The 21,585-nt window shown below is 42.2% G+C and overlaps 1 protein-coding gene across 1 annotated transcript in view; it reads left to right on the forward strand.

The window, feature by feature from the left end:
* The first annotated feature begins 1,932 nt into the window (after nucleotides 1-1,932).
* LOC118122256 (gap junction delta-2 protein) overlaps nucleotides 1,933-21,585 on the forward strand; it is a 34,154-nt gene continuing 14,501 nt past the window's right edge. The window contains 3 exon segments of the mRNA XM_047343573.1: nucleotides 1,933-3,351; nucleotides 5,061-5,117; nucleotides 17,354-18,212. Coding sequence (XP_047199529.1) covers nucleotides 3,281-3,351; nucleotides 5,061-5,117; nucleotides 17,354-18,212 — 987 coding nt within the window. The 5' untranslated portion in view covers nucleotides 1,933-3,280.

Here is a 21,585-nt window from a genome sequence, read left to right on the forward strand (position 1 = left end):
TGAATATTGATTGTCTCTGCAAGATATGTCCAGGCACTTATGCAGGTAATGTTAACACAGGCGCACATAAAGTCAAACTGCAGAATGATACCTAAATTTGCACGAGTCATAAGCATGCACTATAAAATAAAGACTGTTACACTTGCAAGTTTTTAAATTACTTTTGTCCTTGATGTAAGTGTATATATATGGTGATGCATTATGATTGTGTGGGGACAGTATGTGTGTTTATGCATGCTCGAGCTGGCTGTTCTAGGTCACTGAAGACACACCTGCGTCGCTCTCTCTTTCACTCATGTGCCATCCAGCTCTGACGTCTCTTACGGAGAGGGAGCCGACCGGCTGATGCCAGTGCTTCAGCTGCTCTATTCGCAACCCAAGCCGCTCGCCAAACTCGAGCCATTACACCCCAGTGCCCGCCTCCCCCATCCCTTGCTCTCCTCAGCTGCACTCCTCAACCAAGTGTCCTTGGTAAGGGAAAGACCCCAAATCACCCCGCCTTCCCCCCCAGAAGATGCTGAACTCACAAAATCCTCTTTTGCTCTCTGTCTCTCCCACACAGCCTTTTCTTTCTTTCTTTCACACACTCTCTCTCTCTCTCTCTTACACACACACACACACACACACACACACACACACACACACACACACACACACACACACACACACACACACACACACACACACACACACACACACACACAGGGATTTTGCATGTTTGCACGCATGTGTGTACGACAAGTACACACATCGATCTCTAATGCACTGTTGAGGTTGTTGTGTAAGGGATTGTGAATCTGCTTACCTCACTGCTACTTGCTGGAATACAGTAGCACAGGATTCGAGGATGTTAAGGTGGTATTGAAATTACCAAAACGCCCCAGATGCATGCAGCTTTTTCTTGAACAAATAAACTGTCAACAAGGAAAGCAAGTCATCTGAAGTCAAAGAAGCATGAGTAAAAAGACAGGCTCGGCAAATGAAATGAACTTGTCACCTAGAGCCACAATTTCCTTCTGGTATGCTGGTCTCATGTCATACCACTGCATCATTTACTTCTGCAGAAGTTGACTCAGTCCTCTCGATAGGATGGGAAAGCCTCGCTGTGACTCATCCCATGAAGACAAAACATGTGATTCCTTCATTTCTTTCGTTATTCATCTCTTTCCCCCTCTTGCACATACATATTTTAGGTTTCATGTGTGTCTACTGTACAGGCGCGAGAGCATGCTGAATTACACAACACACATCTGTGCGTAATGGAGGGAAACCATCCCACTTCCTCAGCACCTTCATATAAATCTAACGAATGCAGCTTTCAATGTCACAGCAAAGTACAATACGGCACTGATCTCTCCTGAGAGGGAGAGAGAGAGAGAGTGTGGGGGTTGTAATGGTGGAGAGGTAGGTAGGGGGTGGACTGAATGAGGAAGAGAAGATGAGGAGAGGAAATACAAAAAGGGGATGAGGGTTGGGTCACGGTAGGTGTGTTGTCATCACCAATACAGTAAGATGGAGAGAGGGAGGAGATAGTTGGGGGATGGGGTGGAGCAGAGCCACAATCCTGCTGTAATCCCCCTCCTGGTAGCCCGGGCTAGATGATGTGTGACAGAGTGAGAAAACAGAGGAAGAGTGTGGGAAACACGGCTGAGCAGCGAGGACAGGCTGCAGAGGGAAATGCTCAGATCACAAATCCCTTCTTACTGTGCAACATCAGGCAGGAACAGGCACAGCAGTACGGTGGGAGGCGTTCTTGCAAGCATAAGTGAAGCAGCGATCAGGGTAGCAATCCAAGCACATTTACCAGAGGAGGGAGGGGGTGAGAGAGCGAGAGAGAGCGAGAGAGAGAGAGAGAGAGAGAGAGAGAGAGAGAGAGAAGAGAGAGCAGATCTATGAGAGGAGGAAGGGGGGGGTTGTTGCATGCTCACACAGACAGAGATAGAGTGATTCCATGAGCAAGGAAGAGACACAGAGGCTGAGAGGGAGAGCACAAGGCAGAGATGGGGGGCGAGCACTGAGACAGAAGTAGTTGGCATGACTGAGATCTGCACACAAACGTGAGCAAAGGCGGGGAGGAGGGAAGAGAGGGGAGGTTGAAGGAGAGCCGGAGGAGAGGTAGAGAGAGAGAGAGAGAGAGAGAGAGAGAGGGATGCAAGATGATGGAACCCAGAAATAGGCTTCACAAGGCAGCTCCTCATCCCGGCTCTCTGCGGCAGACATGACTCTGGGCACTGGACTGTGCTGAAATTAGCCAGGGGGACAACACAGGACAGCAGGTCTGCAGCAGCACACCGCCTTGGTTCAGCATCACTGGATGCAGCTCGGCAGCTGATTTATTACTGAGGGACTGGGTGGTATAGCGTGTTTGTGTGTGCGGCTCTGAGTGTGTGTATGCAGGGATTTTATGGGTTCTTGAAGTGCTCGGAGCTGTGGGAGCAACCATTCCTTCAGTCGTAAAATGACATTCAGCAGGCAGGAGCTTTGTGTGCTGGTGTGCATCTGCAGTCCTCAGTAGGAAGTGGGAGAGTGGGATTCAGAGCTGTCTTCGAGTGCAAGTGTGTGTCTTGTCGGTGCTGTTTACTGAGGTGAGCCAAGGAGGATCAGATATATATGCAGTGTGTGTGTGTGTGTGTGTGTGTGTTTAGGTTAGAGTAGCAAGGGTGCAGCAAAGGCAAAGATCCTACACAATGCAAGGACAAGTGCAGAGCAGCACTGATGGCAGGGAGTGCAGCTGAAGCACAAGGAGTGCCCTGGGGGTAGGGTGGAGGACGAAGGCAGGGACGGACGGAGGAAGAGGAGAGAAGAGCGAGGGGACGAAGAGAGGCGAGCGGAACAGAGAAGGTGATCATGGCTGTCATATGGTGAGCTATAGCATATGCTGTAGCGCAGAACAGACTGGTGCGGCAGGGAGAGGACAAGCATCACTGCATAGGGGAGGGGGAGAGACTGAGGGAGAGAGGAGGGGGAGGCAATCACCTCAGCACCTCTCCTCCGCCAAGGAAGAGGAGCACAACGGGACGGGCCCAGGAGAAGACACTCAGTCACACACACACAGAGTCAAAGACGCACTGACGTGGGGCCAGGTCTGCTTGCAGAGGTCAAAAGGGAGCTGGTGTGTGACAGAGGGGGTTGTGGGTACCTCCGCTGGTTGGCAGGTCCACAAGAGCTCAGGCCGGTCCTGAGAAGAAGAAGAAGAAGGAGAAGAAGAGTCTGTGGGAGAGAGAGGGGTCTGGTCCCCAGGTGCTGTTTCCTCTGACAGCTCTGCCACTTTTACATCACCATGGGAGAATGGACGATTTTGGAGAGGCTGCTGGAGGCGGCTGTCCAGCAGCACTCCACCATGATTGGAAGGTAAGACACTGATCGATGTTGTGTGTAAAGGTTTTATTTTACCAATTTTGTGTCTGTTTTTCTTTTTGTAATGATGAGCTGAGTTTTTCCCTCATACACATATAAATGTAATTCTGTATGTATCAGTTGGCATCCCTACAGAAAACCACCCACCTCAGGCTTGTCCCAGTGCTCTCCTCTGTTCTACAGTCCCCCACGGTGATCCCTGCCTCCCCCACATCCTCTCATCATCCCTGCTCTCCTCATCCTTATTCTAAATACCAGCTCTAATTTAAGGGATAAACTAATTGCGCATGATCAATAGCAGGCTTCACCAGGCTTTACAGTTCATTCACAGAGGTTCCTGTGTTGATACTCTAGCCTTGCTATTGACGGATAATGCTTGATACCGTTGGCCACAGACGAATAGGACAGAAGGAGGAGAGGGGAGTGGAAGTGAGGGGAGAGCAGAGGTGCAGAGGATGAAAGGATGGTGAACAAGCAGGTGTGGAAGGTAGAATCAAAGGGGAGTAGATGGATCTGAACTGTGTGAACTTAAGAGAGAACATTTTTAAATAAAAGTTGGTCCTCATCAGCAGACACTTACTTTAATCATAATCACACTCAGATGAAATAATTTCTCTTTTTTTTTGTGTCAGTGGTTTGTGTTGGAGGGTTGAACAGATGAGCTTTTAGTTTGATTAGCAGTGGAGACATGCCATGGAGACACGCTGTAAAATCGGTGCGAAAAATGTGCTCCACATCATCTCTGTTTGATTAATTAAATTCAAAAGTGGAATTTTTCACCCATTAAGCACAATCAACATGGCACGCTGCGATGCTCATTTGGAAAAGTGAAGAGTCAACGTTCTTTTAGCCTGTGAAGCCTGGATGTATAGATTTGTTAATTGAAAATTGAATTTCAGAGAAAAAAAACGATGCCACGAATTTGACTGCGCTACTGTGCTCATTGGTCCAGACCACAACAAGGGCATGGTCTAACCTCGCTATAGCGGCTTTATGTGAGTTGTGTGTGTGTGTGTGTGTGTGTGTGTGTGTGTGTGTGTGTGTGTGTGTGTGTGTGTGTGTGTGTGTGAAATTGGCTCATGCGTTCCTTCATATGCCTCAAAATCCATGACGTTGTAACTGCATCAGAGCGACAGAGATGATGTGAGCCACTTTATACCAAAAACGTGCTGATCAGGAATCGGAAACTATGCCAGAGGGAGAATTTCCTTCACTACACCAAGTCATTTCAGTGAGTTCTTCCTGGGTGGTTGAATAAAGTGTGTTAACCAATGAAATCACCTGGTCTAGTCTAGTGGAATGAAAGCCTACATATAATGGAGCATGTTGACTTGAATTAAAGATGCATTGAGGCATATCTGGAACCATTTAATTTACCAACTCCCTCCTGCTCCTGGGTTGGTAATGTTGCTGCTACCGCTGAGAATCAACATCCCACTTTGAAGCCAACGGCAGCGTTCAGCCACGTTGTTTTGGTTTTACTGGAGCGACAAAACCAAAACGGTGTTGTACATAAATATAGCTGCCTCCGAGCAGAGAAGCTGAAAGCTAACTGTACACCAACTACCTAAAATGCCAAAGGGCCGAAGAAGTGAAGAAAGTCAGACATGTAGCACGCCAAAAACACACTCACGTTTTTTTCTCATGAGCTGGGAGACCAACAGGGGCTAAACGCCAGTGAAAATTGGGATTACATCCAACAGGTGGCCAGGAAAAGGAGACCAAAAGGATGTCCGTGTTGCTCTGTTTCTGCTGGATATGTAAGTAGGCAACTGTTTGCTAACATGTTAGCCATAACAACTTCATAAGCTAACTGCTAACTGTTGTGAACATGTTCTGGAGTCTTTCCGCCCCCTAGTGGTCAACAATTACTTAATGCAGCTTTAAAATCCAGCCCTGGCAGCTGAATCGGTGAAACCCTGGAAAAATGGTGAAAAACAACCTTTGGGTGATTCATTGACTGTAAGCCACCTGCAGTTTTTACAGAGGCACAGAGGCATCTCTCAATTTGTCTGCTACAAAAAGTCACAATGAATACTCTGATGATGTAATGGCTTCCTCTTACATGTCTTAATTTGAGCTATTTGTTGATCATGCACTTCACTGGCTGAACATTATAAAGGGTTCCCTGAATACCTGAAATACATTTAGTAGAAGGAGATTTTGCTTATCTTGGTCAATTTATTCACCAACTTGTATTCATCATATGATAGAGTATACTAGATAAATTACCCACCTTCCAAAATGACACAGAATTAGACAGTTAAATGAGAGTAGTAAAAGCATTTGATCATGGTAGAGGTAGATTCTATGATGCCCACAGCTATGTGCTGCTGTGACGATAGCAGTGAAATGCTCTGTAAATGATCCCTGTGTGTTTTGGCTTCCCTCAGACTGTGTTTGTCCTACAAGGCTCTGTAGTTTACCCTAGGGTATTAGCTGTAACATTAGCTGCTTTCCAATGAGGTTCTCTCCCACTCTGCTTGTCCATGCCATGCGAACCAGGAAGCATTGTCTTTGGAGTCACTTTGGACAGTATTTTGTGTGTGTTTTGAGAATGTTAGGCTGTAGGTCCCTAAAGTTTTTTTTCATCCTTGCCAAACTGATATTGATTTTGTCTCTTATAGTTAGCCTGTTTTCAGGATTTAAAAAAAATGTACTGGAGAATTCTTGTTGGACACAGAGACCTTGGGTTAGGGTGTATTAATTTAAAAATTAAGTGGTGGTCTGGACCTTGGCCTTTTTACCTGTAGACAGGCATTCTTTGATATTAGATGACAGACATTCTTAGTCAATCTCAATAACACAAAACTACTCAAGATAAAGACTTGACTCCTAATCCAAAGCATGTGTCTGCATGGTCAGGAAATCAGTGACTCTTAATATTTAAATGATCAGAATGATGCTTTTGGATGTACCAACAAGTTGGAGAATTGTTCACCACTGGCACAGTTTTGTGCCGTAAAGGTGCCTCCTAGATTGTTTATGAGCAACTCCACACTAAATCACGTATGGAGTCAAAATTGTTGCACTGACCTCTATGGGTTGAAAGGTTCAAGTCTGTTGCACTACTGACCACACCCAACTGTGTCGTTGGGTGTAGTCAGGTGTGGACACAACCAACTGTATGTAGTATTGCACTGTTGTGCATTGTGAAGTCCTGCACTTCACAGGGTGTGGCCGCAGCATGCAGCGACTGCTAGATGGCACCACAAATAGGATGTTCAGCCTTTGTGTAGTGTCTCTTTGAAGAGTTTGCATGTGTGCGCTTGCGGTTCCAAGGATGGAGTTCCAAAGAACAGAACAGTGATATCTCCCTATGGCTGACGAGTCTCCCCTGCATCAAAACTTTGGAATATGGTTGCATGTCAGTCATCTGTTTGAGTGCCAACCCTCCCTCTTGCAACGCGAGGATGTTCTTCCACAACGAGACACTGTCAGATAGCAATGTTGGACGTCTAGACTGTCTGATCCAGCTACAATTAAGCTACTTCTTAATTGTAGGTTTTAAGCTAACCTATGCCTCTTGCATAGGACAGATAATTAGCGTAGGAATACAGAACGGTGGTAAAAATAGAAACGGACGAACTCTACGCAGCGGCATAGGTTAGCTTAATTATGGTCTTTTAAAGAGACAGACTTGAGAGTTGCTTCTGTGCCTCTGACTAACCACAGGTGGCTTGCATAATATGACTCATTCAAAGATGAATGTTTTGTGATTTCCATGAGCCTGACTTCTAACCGATGTACAGTTTGTGTGCATGGATAACCAATGAATACAATCCTCTATTACACACTGAAAGGAATCATTGTAAAGTCTACATTAATAGCCTCATTCTCCAGCCCAAACAAAACTCACTGTATATTCACAGTTTTAATGATCCTGGGGTGTTCAGCGTTATATACCCGCCAGCCTGTTGAATGTCTCGACCTTTCTTACTCTGTGTGCTAATAAGGTAAATTAACTGAGTTACTACTCTTGGGTAGGCAGATGTATCCTGCCAGCAGTTGATGACACAACCAGATAAAAAACGTAGTACACAGATACAGCTTTACAATGGTGTTTCTATTAAAAATGTGTAACTCGTCTTTTTTTGGGTGATTTTATTGAAGCAAATATCTCTCTCAGTTGGCCAACTTTTAACGCAGCATGTTGATATAGAGCGAGATTTTTTGATATTTTCTATAAAGTTTCCCACACCTGATTTCTGTTACCAATGCAAATAAAATGTTTTCAGCTGATTTGCTGACGACATGCAGCTTTATTTGTGTCAAAGACGACACCAGCAGCCTTGATAAATGTTTGCCATTGTGTTATATATCTCAGAGTTGTGGACACACAATAACTTATGTGTACTTACTATTGTTAAATACTCATTCATAAATATATTGTCATTTGCTGGTGGGTCTGGTGTGGCATTATACAATATACTCATGTTCAAATCGTTTCCACACTTAAAAACGTTGTGTTAGTTATTCCGACCTCTTTGTTAATCCTCTGTATCAGGGCAGTTTGAACACCTCCGCAATATTCTTGTCCAAATAAGTCATGTTTGTTCCAGTTGCACAAACAACTGCTTGTATACTCTGCCAATCGACCAAAAACAGAGATTTGTCCACACAACACTGCAAACAACTGAATGTGGCTTTTCTTTAGGATCTCAGGTCATCTGTCTGTGTGTCCTTTCATATTTTTTTTATTTTGATTACATACATGTTGATTTAACTTTGCACATTATCCTAAATGTAAAAATGTAAAACCTATCTTTATGTGGCATTTAAACATAACTGTGATTCATATTTAGAGCATACTGCAGTACAAAGTATTACATACGAATACACATACGAACTTCATCAAAACACGTGTGGTGCTTAGATATTTTACCGAACACCGGTGTGTGTGTGCGCTTGTGTGACTCGTAAAAAAAATTTAAAAAATAGTGTTATAGCGAGACAGAAGGACCCCTTTGGGTTTGAGGCATTCACCTTGCAGGTAGGAAGGAAGGGAGAAAGATGTTGATGCATCTTCCCCTACACTGCAATGCCGTAGTGAGGTCAGTGCCAAAGACAAGGAGAGTGAAAAAAGAGGCAGAGATAATGGAGGACTAGAGTGATCTATGGAAAAAATAAAATAGAATAAAGGTTGCCGGATGAGAGGGGAGGATGTGACATGTAGACGCAGAACAAAAAAGGAGCTGAGGGTAAAAGTAGGAGACAGAGGATGGAAGAGAGTTTTACCTCTGCAGAGGTTTAGAGGAGAATCTGTGTCAGAGCACCTTGACATTCCTCTGAATTGAATTTTCGCACTTTTGTTAAAGGTGAGGATGATGGTATTCTGAAATTACAGAATGCAAATTACATGCAATACTCAGCATCTATATGCAACAGCTGCAGTGCAGGTTTGGCATCTTAAAGAGGCAGCAGCATTTCGCATTATATCTTTGCATATATCGTAGAACATTTGACTTAAAGTAGATTCTAAATTGGTTGTAATTTGAATTGTGTGGAATGTAATAATTCTCTATGTATTTATTCTACATGATAAAGTTAAACTATACATTATTCAACACCTATCACTCTCCACTTGAGTGTTATAAATACATCATAAAAGCTTAATAAGTGTTATGTGGGCCATGTTGCAGGTCCGGATGGATGTCAAGCCATTCATCAAAAATGTATGAAGGTTTGACCAGCCTTTTAATGTAATGGACAAAGTAATACATACAATAGCTTGGTTGTCTTTTACCTCGTTGTTTATATGGGATGAAAAATACATGAATTAAAAGGCTTGAAAGGTTTGACAAAGCCAAAAACGTCAACGTCCCTGTTTGTGAGCTCTAAAAGCAACAATCTGCTCCTTTGCCCTGAGGTTGTTCGCTCCTGTGGTTTCCATGGACATATTTGAGTTCTCTCTCTCCATGCACTTTTCCTAAATAGGTCAGGATATCCACAAGAAGAAGGTACCCTACTTCGAGAAGGGCACCCTACTTCTCCCAAAATAATCGGAGATGTAGAAGCTCTGCTTTGATTGAGGGCGTCATTCTGTGTAATAATAAACTGGAATATACACAGTGTTTCATGTATCATTAATAATCATCTCCCTGGATAAAATCTATACTGTGCGGGGAGATTGTGTTGCAAAGACAAACAAACAAGGCTATATGTCAGCATTTGGAAGGATTAGTAATCCATCATTCCGCCACACTGTCTTTCAAATTAAACCATTTTTCCGCGCATCCAGAGTTGTCATTAGTTTATCTGTGCAGCAATCCCCGATGTTGAATGCTATTGATTATAATGTCTGACAGGGGATTTTGCCAGTAAAGCTGACCTCAGCTTTCATTCAGCACAGGCTATTATTCATCTCAGCAACACATCAATGGTGTGTGTATGATCTTTACTAGCCGTGTAATATTCCTCTATTGCCTGATATGAATGTAATTTTGTTCCAATGATTTTCGACACGTGTTGAAATTCATTAAGTATAGGATTATATTTTTATTCTGACCTGGACGCTTGTTTTTAGATTTTAAATATATGTTTTAAAGTTATGTAAAGATACATCCTATAACCATGGACATATTATCCCTATACATCAACTATAATCAATATTCTGGAAAATCTATAGGTTTATCATTATGGGCAAGTTATTAATGTGGTCCAATGAATCACAATATGGTAATTAGACAGTCAAATGTATTAACTATATAATACGCATTTATTTCATCAAGAGAAACAAAATGGTTGATTTGGAAAGTTAAGATAATGCAAGGTATCATATAGCTATGACATTTTCTAAATATATGAATTGACTCTTACTGCTCTCGTCCACTTTGTGTATAGTTGCCGGCAGCTGCGCTGTGCATCGTCTCTACTAGCTCCTAACATCCAACAAATAAACTGAGCAACTAGCTGATGAACACATGTAGCTGCTGAATAGTTAATTCAAAACCAGAGCTAACAGAGGGATTGAATGTGCAAATTAGCAGCTGTTTGCTTATACGTCCATAGCCTTTGTGGCCAAAAATCAATTCCTTCAAAGTGACACCAGTGACAAGTGCTGCTACACTTCAGGTAGAGGTTACAACTAACTGACCTTCTCACATCTACTTATAAAAACTAGTTTCATGTTTCTTCCATTATTAACAGTGACTTAAAATCCCCCAAAAGTGAAGGTTAGACATGCTGCACAGCACTTCAATGAAAACAAAAAAACAGGAAACGGAACAGCTGATAACTGGTTCTTTTCAGCAGTGAACTGAAAACTGTGAAACGTGACATTGTAGTTTCCATGGTTAACTATGTAGCAATACTTCATCAAATTTTAATCAAAACTATTTTGAAATGAACGGTACTATCATAACAGCCAGAAATAAAACTATGAACATTTCATTGTTCATGTCAGGTCAGATTTATTTCTGCACACTTCAAGCCTCCATATTTGACTCTGTCCTCACAAGCTGGCCAAGTGGGCCAATGCCTGGTGAGCCGAGTGAGTGACCATTACAACAGAGGAGGTGAAGTCATCTCAGTTCCGTGTGCTTCTGGGTAATTTTTTGCCAGTTGAGAAACATTAAAATCTGCATAAGACGACTGAGTGTTTGCAGCACATCATTCAAGAAGATGAAGAATGAAAATACTTTGGCACAAGTTCCAAAAACTCTACAAAACTATTTGAAATGTAAGTTCAGTCTCAATGAACTGCTGGTGCGTGCAGAGTAAAAACATTTTGTGAGAGTGTCATATCACTAAAACATTAGGGGCAGTGACCTAAAATGATTCAAGTGAGAATCAGCCCTATCTAATCTGCATCACTAATTTTCCCCGGGAGTCATATCTAACATCCAAAGATTATTAGTAATGACAGTCTGCCTTTCTGTTGAAAAAGTTGGTCTAATACTTTGTGTTTTGTGCTGAACTCAAACCGCTCTCCTGCTCTTATTTTTCTATTTTCCAGGAAAATGTGTTGACATGACATCGCTCTAAATACTGAGTAGCCGCAATGCGATTTATGGAATATTCTGAAAAGACGTATTGACCCAATCAGCACAAACATTGGGACATTTGGGAAATGCTGATACCTTTCATTTGAATGTTTTTAACTTTCAAGTTATTTCAGATCGAAAGCCTTCTGCATAATATTTCCCCTGTTAGCTCGAATAGAGATGAAAGGGCGATTTGAGTTGAAAGGCTAATTTTAGATGGCATGAAGACAAATGGGATGGAGGAAGGCTGCATCTGGTATACACTGCATCATCATCCCCACGCATGGTTGAGCTGTGCAATGACTTAATGGAAAAGTTGTGTGCAGAGTTTTCTTCAAACACAATATCCTCCAGCTTTGGACCGTTGTTGTGTTATCCTTTTGTTTCACGGAAGTTTTACGTAACTTATATAAGTAACAGTCGAAGAAACTTTTGCATCTGAGGATTGCAGCACGATCTTGTTGATATCTGTCCCAGATTAGGTGGAGTTAGAGCAAAGCCGTTTCTTTCACAGTTGTTGAGTGACGGAGTGAGATAATTCCTGTGCATTTACTTCTTTACTGTTCTCAAGTACATTCTTCACGTATCTGTACTTTACTTGAGAAGATTTATTTTCAGGTACTTTTCAGTTTTACTCATATGTCAGCAAATATCTGTACTTTCTACTCCACTTAGCCTTGTGTTACATGTTCACATTTAGTTTTTAAAAATATTTTTAAGTAAGTAATCAATAACAAGAGCGGAATTGGTCCACCGATCCAATCAGTAACTAAAGAGCCCCACCTCCTTCAACAACAGAAAAGCGCAGCAGCAGTTATACGCCACTGCGGAGACTCATCGATAATGATGTTGTAAGTTGGCGATTACATTTACTTTTAATACTTTATTTCTATTTAAAAGCAAGTGTGAATTGCTTTAACACAAGTAGAAAAGTTAATATGGTACTTTTACTTTTACTTTAGCAATTTTCTTTTTAAAGGGACTATATACATCAATTAACAAAATCACATAAGCCCGTCATGTAAATGTGCCAGATTTAGCCACACAGGCTAGTTTTCCTCTGTTGTCCCTGGCAGGTTAATGGCATGAAAGAAAACCATTCGAAGAAAATATACAGAAGCACATGAGCACATAAACACAGAGAAAGAGTTGAGAAATTTGATGACCCTTAGCTCTGTGGTCATTTCAGGTATGTGGTGTCATAATTTTTTGAATACTCTCAGTAAAATATTGCTGATAAGTATTTGAAGAGGAAGCCAGAAATAAGTGAACCACTGCTTCGGGAAGTCACACAAATTTGGCTTAAATTAGTATGTTCGTCACACCGACTCTTCGTGGCGCCTCAGGCGATCATGCATGCCTGCTTGATACGTGGGCAAGACCTAAACGCATTAAAACAGTTTGAGAGACAAACAGTAGATGAGGGGCGAGAGAGAGACATTTCTGCGCTCTGACAGTTAAGCTGCCTAATTTCTCTGCCTGCTGAGGTCTTTATTCCTTATGAGCTGCCATCAGCAATCAGTGGAGCTTAGTATAAAGACTGGATGGGCGGGTGGAATATTTTTGAGGGAGGTCTCTGCACAGATTACACTGAACTCACTTGTCCTTTAGAGGACGTTCTGTGTACCTACATGTGCAGAGATATGTGTATTTTTGTGTTTGTTAATATTGACACAGATACAGTAAAGAATGATTTGTTATTTAGTATGTGTGTATGTGTGTATGCGTGTGAGAGTAAAGTGTGCGTGTTTCTCATTGCATCTGCTGCTGTGCTCCGGGTCATTTCTGTCCCTGGAGGCTGGTGACAGCAGCTGCTGTATGAATGAAGGTATGAGTGTGTGTGTGTGTGTGTGCGTTTGTGTAAAAGCCTCTGGGAAAGAGGGAGCCTGCATGTCCAGCCGATACACCAGCTGAAGAGCAGTTATCGTTCCACTACACACACACTCTTACAGGTCAGTCAGCTGCCTACAGATCAGTCTGCAGAGTTCTGCAGCAGTGAAGCATCGTGTCCTTAATCTTCACTCTGTCTTCTTGTTAGCTGTGAGCTGCTGTTGGTCTTTGCACTGTGTGGAAATGCCAGCTGTCAGCGATGCAACAGAGGAAAGTGAAAATAAGGAAAGGGTCTAACATGTGTTCGAGATTTAGAAAGTCTTAAGAATAGTAATAATGAGTCTGAACTGAGAGGATGTCCTACAGGAAGCAGGCAGCTCATGGTGTATGGTAGCGAGTGCATTCTCTTCATGTTGTCCTTTTTGAATTGACTCAGCAAGTGGTCCTCTTTTCATATTCAGCCCCTCAGGATTGAGATGCTAACATTTTTTGAAAAATCCTTTTCATCATTTATGGGAGTTATTGAATATTCTGCAGGTTCAGGCCCTGGAGCTGTCTCACCCGAATCCACTCTAACGCACAGTATTGGCTTGCTACTCCGCAGTGCTTAAAACACTGATGTTTGCAGATAACCTTCGTCCACATGCTTTCTGCTAATGCAGCAATCTGCCCTGTGCTGATTATCCTGTTGTCCAGCAGTGGAGTGCACACATACACACACACGCACACACACACACGCATGCTTGCAAACGCACACAGCACTACACTCAATATTTGCAATGTCTTGGAAATTTCTAAAGATCTAAACCGCCCCAACAAACAAAGAGTGATAACTGCACTACGTCAAATAGAAAAGTCCAGTGAGCGAAAAGGTTTATCCATTGTGGTCCACGTTATCCTCACAGCCTTTTTTTTCTGCATCCAGTCCAACCAGTCCAACTCATGCATTTAGAAAATGAACACACGACCAGGACATTTTTACTAGGTTTGTGCTTTTAGGTGATCAAAGGTGCGTTGTAAAGACATCACATAAAGCAGCTCATTGCAAGGCCGTTGTAAGTTGTCCGTGGGGTGATCAATACTTTGTTTACTTGATCTTGCTGCCTGAAAAATGTTGGTCGCACACAGGCTGTCATAATCATTCACACAAATTCAAACGGCAAAATCCGACTAATTATATTACATCCATTACCAAATTTTTACACTTTACACTCTTTGTATTGAAATTAAACAGCACAACCAATAACTGATAAGAATTATGTCTATTTAATGGTGAATACACACACTTCAGTTAAAATAACATAATTTAATTCATATATCATGTAGAAACAAGCTGAGAAGACCAACTAAAGTGATCAAGGTGAGCTTTTCACACATAATCTCACTTATGCCCGTACACCATAAACCATTTTAAGAAGGAAATCTTTAAAACTTTAAAGTTAAAACATTTTCTTTATTAACATTGATATAAAAGCATATCTGATAAAAAAAAATTAACAAATTAGATGGGATAAAATCACCTTACATGTAATTGTAAATAAACTGGATTATAGACTTTCTTAAAGCAATCGTGAAGGGACAGTATAAAATGAACAAAGAAAGAAATGACAAAATAAAAACAATTACCTTGAAGAAAACAACATCCTCGGATCCAGTGCAGCCTCATGAATATTATATGAATAGCATGTGTGGGGATAAGGGATAGCAGTGTTTACTATGTAATGAGAAAGTCACAGCTTCGCACACAACATAAACAATATATTTCCAATTTAGCGGTATCTATTTTTATTTTGTAGAGCTCCCATAAATACTATTAATAATATAATTCACCATCTGTTAGGTTTGGATAATTGAAAAATATTTGATGTGTATATTTAACATCAGCAAACATGTTTAAAAAAAGAAAAGGAAAGCCCTCTCAGTCTCTGAGCCTGTGCCACTATGCAGACATGTGGGTAGCACGCAGACTTAGTGACATTTAGCTAATGCTGTTACGCTGTAGTAATTATCCCTGGCATGAAATGAATCTCAGCAGAAAGTGAACACGGATATGCTGTATGCCTCATTTTATCTTTACAGTGCTTAACATCAGCAGTGTCGCAGATTCTCATAGACACTGAAAATGAGCTAATTTCATATTCTCTATGTTATTTAAACAAATATTTGCATATAAACGTGCAGCGTCGACTGCAGATTGCTATCCCAGTGCAGCAGGATGCCTCAGATGACTCCTTGTGGTGCAGAGAACCATCAATAACAGGCCTCAGGTCAAACCCACTGCTGTGAAATGACCAATACAGGCAGATACATCTGGCTCACAGCAAAGGATCAGAGTGTCTGAGCGTCCAAATATCATACACAACCTGCATTCGGCTTCCGGAGGACCAAAGGTGCAGACAAGCTTTATTCTGCGGATTTTCCAAACCATAAAAGTCAGTGTAGCATATCTACTAGCAGCTGCTCCGAGCACAGACGGCCGGACACGTGTGCCATTTTGAACAAGTCACACACATGGCTGATTCTCCCTCTTTGTCTCTGTGTCCTTGTGTCTGTCTTTGTCACACAAAAACACACTCGCAGGTGGAGCAGAAACAGTCCTGCAGCGTCGCGCTGCTCTATTTTAAGTCTGTTTCACACTAACTCATGTTCCTGTGCTCTTACTCTTCACCGGTCTTCCACTGGGCTCTCACGTACTGACAATCTCAAAGGAGTAAAACACTTTTTAGACGTTTCTCTTCATTTCTTCCTCCAAACCTCTGTGTCTCCACCTCTTTTCCCTCATTACACTTGTTTTCAGAAACGCACCTTTCACAAATTTGCTCGTTGCTGTAGTAACTGGCCACAAACGGGAGGTGTGGGCATTCTTGGGTCCTCATTAAAAGATGCGCTATGGAGTCTCATTTGACATGCACATGCACATATTTAAAATGCAGAGGAATCATATCACCTACATCACCTGACTAAAAGGCTAGCAGCCATTTTACCCAGTTGTTCTAATCCACCCAGGGCTGCAGGTCCCATCTATCTCTGTGCCTTTAGCTGCCTTGGGTGGCCTTAAACAAGTGTGTCCTACGTGCAGGGAGCGTGCACAGCCACTGCATTGTGGCATAAATACCGGGGAGCCCCACGATGTTCAGGCTTTCGTTGCTCATTATAAAGAGCTGACAGTGCAGTAAAGCCTCAGTCTTCCTCCGCAGTGCCTCACAATGGATCGACACCAGAAGATAACACTATAGCGCACCAGTCTCTCAGAAGCCTAACAGCTGCACTGCTCTCCAGATCCAGCGGCCCCCGGACGCAGCATTCTATTACTGCAGCGATGATGCTCAACGGGAAGTCGCCCCACTCTAAGAGGATGCCACCAGTAATTGTTGTCCACACGATGACCCTCGGAGGAGGAGATCGCTCCATTTTGTCAAATTTAAGGCGACATGAGGTTTTTTTTGTGCAGCAGTTCAACTTATATATTCAATAGATTTGCAAAAGTGAAGAGATTTATGATAAGATAAAACAAAAGGGCAGGGATGAATCTCATAGGAAAAACACTACCCATTGATTTTTATCACACTGTTCCTTGAATCAGTGAATAGCAGTCGCTGTTTAAGCATGTGTGTGTGTGTGTGTGTGTGTGTTTGTGTGTGTGTGTGTGCAGTCACACATGCTGATATCAATGAATGCAATGTTCCATTTTAGCTCAGCAGTGAAGATGAGTGTGATACCACCTTTCGTCTGACAACCCCTCCAGTTACAGTCTTTTGTGATTAGTGAGCTCATGTGTGTGTGTTATCTGGTGCACAACTCCACCATCTTATGGTGTTGTTTGTCACGGCAGCTGAGTGAGAACACAAAAAACACACGCACACACACAGTCATGCATGCTCATACCAATATAAATATATACATACGGATATACATGGACAAAACTGTTTTCTTTCTTTTGCTCCTGATATATAAGTATAAAATGAACGTAATGCTATTTGATCCCTTTAGTCGCCTATCTAAAAAGTCTAATCACTAATTATACTGAGCCAAGACAACTAAGGCAATCATAACATTGTCAGAATCAGACCCAGATATTTCCCTAACCTCTGTGCATTTGCTTGATATTAACTGACTCTGTCTTTCTCCCTTTCACCACCCCCCCTTGCTCCCCTTTTCCTTCTCTCTCTGTCTCTCTGCAGGATCCTGCTGACAGTGGTGGTGATTTTCCGGATCCTGATAGTTGGCATCGTGGGGGAGAAGGTGTACGAGGATGAGCAAATCATGTTCATCTGCAACACCATGCAGCCCGGCTGCAACCAGGCCTGCTACGACAAGGCCTTCCCCATCTCGCACATCCGCTACTGGGTCTTTCAGATCATCCTGGTGTGCACACCGAGCCTGTGCTTCATCACATATTCTGTTCATCAGTCTGCCAAGGCACGTGACCGAAGCTATTCTCTCCTGCATCCGTATATGGATCACCATGGTCACGGTCACCACGGTCGCCATCACGATCATCACGCTCGCAAGCTTCACTCTCGCAACATCAACGGCATCCTGGTGCACCCTGACAGCAGTAAGGAGGATCACGACTGCCTGGAGGTCAAGGAGATCCCTAATGGACCCCGAGGACTCCCTCAAACACACAAGAGTTCTAAAGTGCGACGGCAGGAAGGCATCTCGCGTTTCTACGTCATCCAGGTAGTGTTCCGCAACGCGCTGGAGATCGGCTTTCTGGCCGGCCAGTACTTCCTGTACGGCTTCAACGTACCAGGGATGTTTGAGTGTGACCGATACCCATGTGTGAAGGAGGTGGAGTGTTACGTGTCTCGTCCCACAGAAAAGACCGTGTTTCTGGTCTTTATGTTTGCTGTGAGTGGCGTTTGTGTGCTGCTCAACCTGGCTGAGCTCAACCACCTTGGCTGGAGGAAGATAAAGACGGCCATGCGAGGGGTGCAGGCTCGAAGAAAGTCCATTTGTGAAGTGCGCAAGAAGGATGTTTCACACCTGTCCCAGACCCCCAACCTGGGCAGGACCCAGTCTAGTGAGTCAGCCTACGTCTGACAGAGGCTTCTCAGCCTGGGTGCTCGAGGACCTCTTAAATTTTGTAGAAGAGCTTTTCCATGGCCCAGGACCCCAGTTCATTAGGGCACAAAACTCACCACTGCATTATTATTCAGGAGCACAGACGGACAGACTGTGTGGTCATGATGAAGCATCAATTTACAAAGTAGAGACTTTGACACTTGAAGAAAGATGAATCACTTTCCTAAAAAATAAGCAACTGTGTTGCTGAAACAAAGGTTACACCTGATGTGACATGCTGGAGAGTTCTGCTCTGCCTAGGGACACTAGGTGCCTTCAAAGAACCCAACAGATACAACTGAGCAATTAAGTAATACTTAATGAAATCAAATTAAAATGAAAATAACTATGTCTGAGGTCGAATTATCATTTTTTTCATTATTTGCCTTTGCTGTAGGTCAGAAATAATCCCCTCAGTTTCTAGTTATGTGTGCATATGCAAGAGCTTAAGCGTGTGCATGCATACGCATGTTTGTGGGAAAAAAAGCCAATCTCTGACTTTGAGACTGAAAAATGAATGCTAAGCTAATCAGAGCTACTGAGAGAAAGATAATGTTATTTCTCATTGTCCATAGTCTTTGAGTGGAGCCATTTGGCAGACGAACAAGCATCTTTTTAAACAAGTACTAAGAAACTTACACAAAGTCAAACACAGAAAAAACCAGCAGTAGTAAAACTGTCAATGTAAACTGGTATTTGACACATTAGAGTATTTGTTGTCACTATTCTTCTTCATATTTCTCCCTTCTGACTACAGAAGCCTGATGTTGCCCGGGAGCTTTGCTCGGAGTGAGACACATGGTGCATTGTAGATGAGTTAGACTTACTCCTTTCGATATGGTGTTACGCACTGCAGTGCTCCCCTCGCCTGCAAGGTGCACACTGTTTACTCTCAGAACTGTGTGCCATCAGTGTTTCCACTTTAGCTTGTAAAGTGCGATCACTGATTAAGGTGACTACTGGAGTTGAATTAAGATTTTTTTTGTTTTTCAATTTAGCAGGACAAGTGTTGTAATCACAAATATTTTAATGTGTAATCTCAAGCTTTTTTTCACAAGCGGATTTGGTGCCATATTTTCATTTTTTTTCTAAAGTTACTGTACATAGATGAAATGTAATAAGTACACGTAGCCTTTTCCCTGTGCCGAATGGAGGGGCTTCACTTGGATGGGGGAACGGGGATTCGGGTGGTAATGAAGATTAATCATAGATTGCCAGCTTTAACAATATGTATTATTAACATGCTTTTTGTTAAGCCTTCACCCTCTAATGGAGAGTGTACTTTCAGAAAAGTGTTTTCCCCTATGGACTTTGAAAAAGGCATGTTACTCAAGCATTAATAGAATGGATAGATTATGACATGTATTTAAAAAGAGACTGTTTAATTTATTTGCATCCTGCTCCTGTGAAATGTAATACTCAGCATGCATGAAGATGAAAAATATAAAGAGGTATCAACATAGACTCCCGTTGTGGGAATATTGAAAGAGAATAAGTGAAAGGCTCCTGAACTGCAGCAATAATAATAATAATATATAGTATGTGAAAAAAATATGTGAATAAATTATTATGCAAACAGAGATTGTGACTGTGCTGTGTTTAAGAAACAAATAACAACTGCAGCTGCTGCTTTACTTTTCTCAGGATATTGTGAGGTAAGTGTTGGATAATGGTATGAAATTTACATATTCTAAAAACATCACAACACCACCACCACCACTATATCACAATATGACCATACGTATTCAAAAGTATTCAAAATTCTAGTTTGAACGTTTTTTTCAGCGAAATTTACTTTGAGAATCCAAGGGAAAAATAGTTGTGCAGGGAAGTTTGTTCTTTGAGTGTTATATTATGAATAACATAATAATTCTGGTGGTTAAAGCTATAAACATGTATCATGGGTTAGGGTTAGGGTAAGAAGTGCTCGTATGTTGTATATATAAAATCTTTGTCTGCAAAGAATGACCAACGTGGAGTCAAAAGTTTAATATTTAAAATGTAACAGAGAAGAAATATAAAGTTGTAGTGAAAATGCACTTTAATGCAGTCATGATGTAAGTGTTTTTTTTTCTTTCCGCCACCTGCTTCCGTCTGTGTAGGGGGGTGTTACTGTAACATGAGATATACTGTGGCTTTTCGTGTTGTATAGAATACATAGGTATATACAGCACAGAGTGCGACAAGGTGCTTTCAGCCGCACAGATTTAAAACCTCCTTTAACATGTTTTATTCAAGGCTGAGAAATGATACATCTCTCAGAGATAGGTATGTGCACTCTACAGAGTTTCTGTCGATAAATTATAGATATTTCACCAGTTCGCCTCCATGATATAAAACTCACGAGGAGAGCAAATCTACCATAAAACTATGTTTGCATAAGAACTCATTGTGCCTTTTCATATCTACCCCTGATTACTTCAGTGTTTGTGTGGAGAAAATGTAATTTTCTACAGAAAGATGTTTGTGAGTATTATTCTTTGGCCTAGTGTTGACTATAAGCTATTAGAGCGGACCTGATCATTTCAGTAATGAGTGAGGTTACTGAGAGAGAAGAGAGAGAGTTGTGGGGGGGGGCGACAAACCTTTTAGCGTTATTAAACCTTCAGTCAGTGCAGCAGCATGTGGCCACGTCCGCTGGAACACTGAACACACAGTGGGACCAGAGGAAGAGCATGATGGAGAGGAGGGTTAATATAGTTGATTGTCTGATAGGATGAATGAGTAATGAATGTTATTCATTCACTTAAAGGCCACACTGAGGCCTTGGTGACATGAGGATAGCTGTGATTGACTCTGTGCTGTGTGTGATATGCATTTGCATCAACCAGCACCTGACAAAGAGAGAGAGAGAGAGAGAGAGAGAGAGAGAGAGAGAGAGAGAGAGAGAGAGAGAGAGCAAGAGTCAGTAAATGCCGAAACAGAGGCACTGCTGAGGATGTCACCAGGCCGGTTGCTGTGGTGACAGGAGGGCAGTAATGATGTTAAGCACCTCTGAGACTGTAGTAAGGGCAGACACAGCACTGCACCATCTCTCCTGCTGTTGCCCAGCAGCACGTTGCTCCAGTATACTCATTCATGGTGAAAGTTAGAAACACGTTGCGCTGTGCTCTATTCTGCAGCGCTGCGGCTACAGCACCACCAGGGCTTAAATAACAGGTAAGTGCAGAAAGTACCCACTGAAGATGTTTAATTCTAACAAATGGCTGAGAACAATTTGGTGTAAGAATGTGGATAAGAGTAGAAAGTGCTGTATAGGTGTTTCAATATTACATATAGGTAAATATAATTTTACAATGTTACATAACATTTAATTTAAAAATCACAGGTTACAACATAAGCTCAG

The sequence above is a fragment of the Hippoglossus stenolepis genome, chromosome 15, assembly GCF_022539355.2.
Source record: "Hippoglossus stenolepis isolate QCI-W04-F060 chromosome 15, HSTE1.2, whole genome shotgun sequence".
NCBI lineage: Eukaryota > Metazoa > Chordata > Actinopteri > Pleuronectiformes > Pleuronectidae > Hippoglossus > Hippoglossus stenolepis.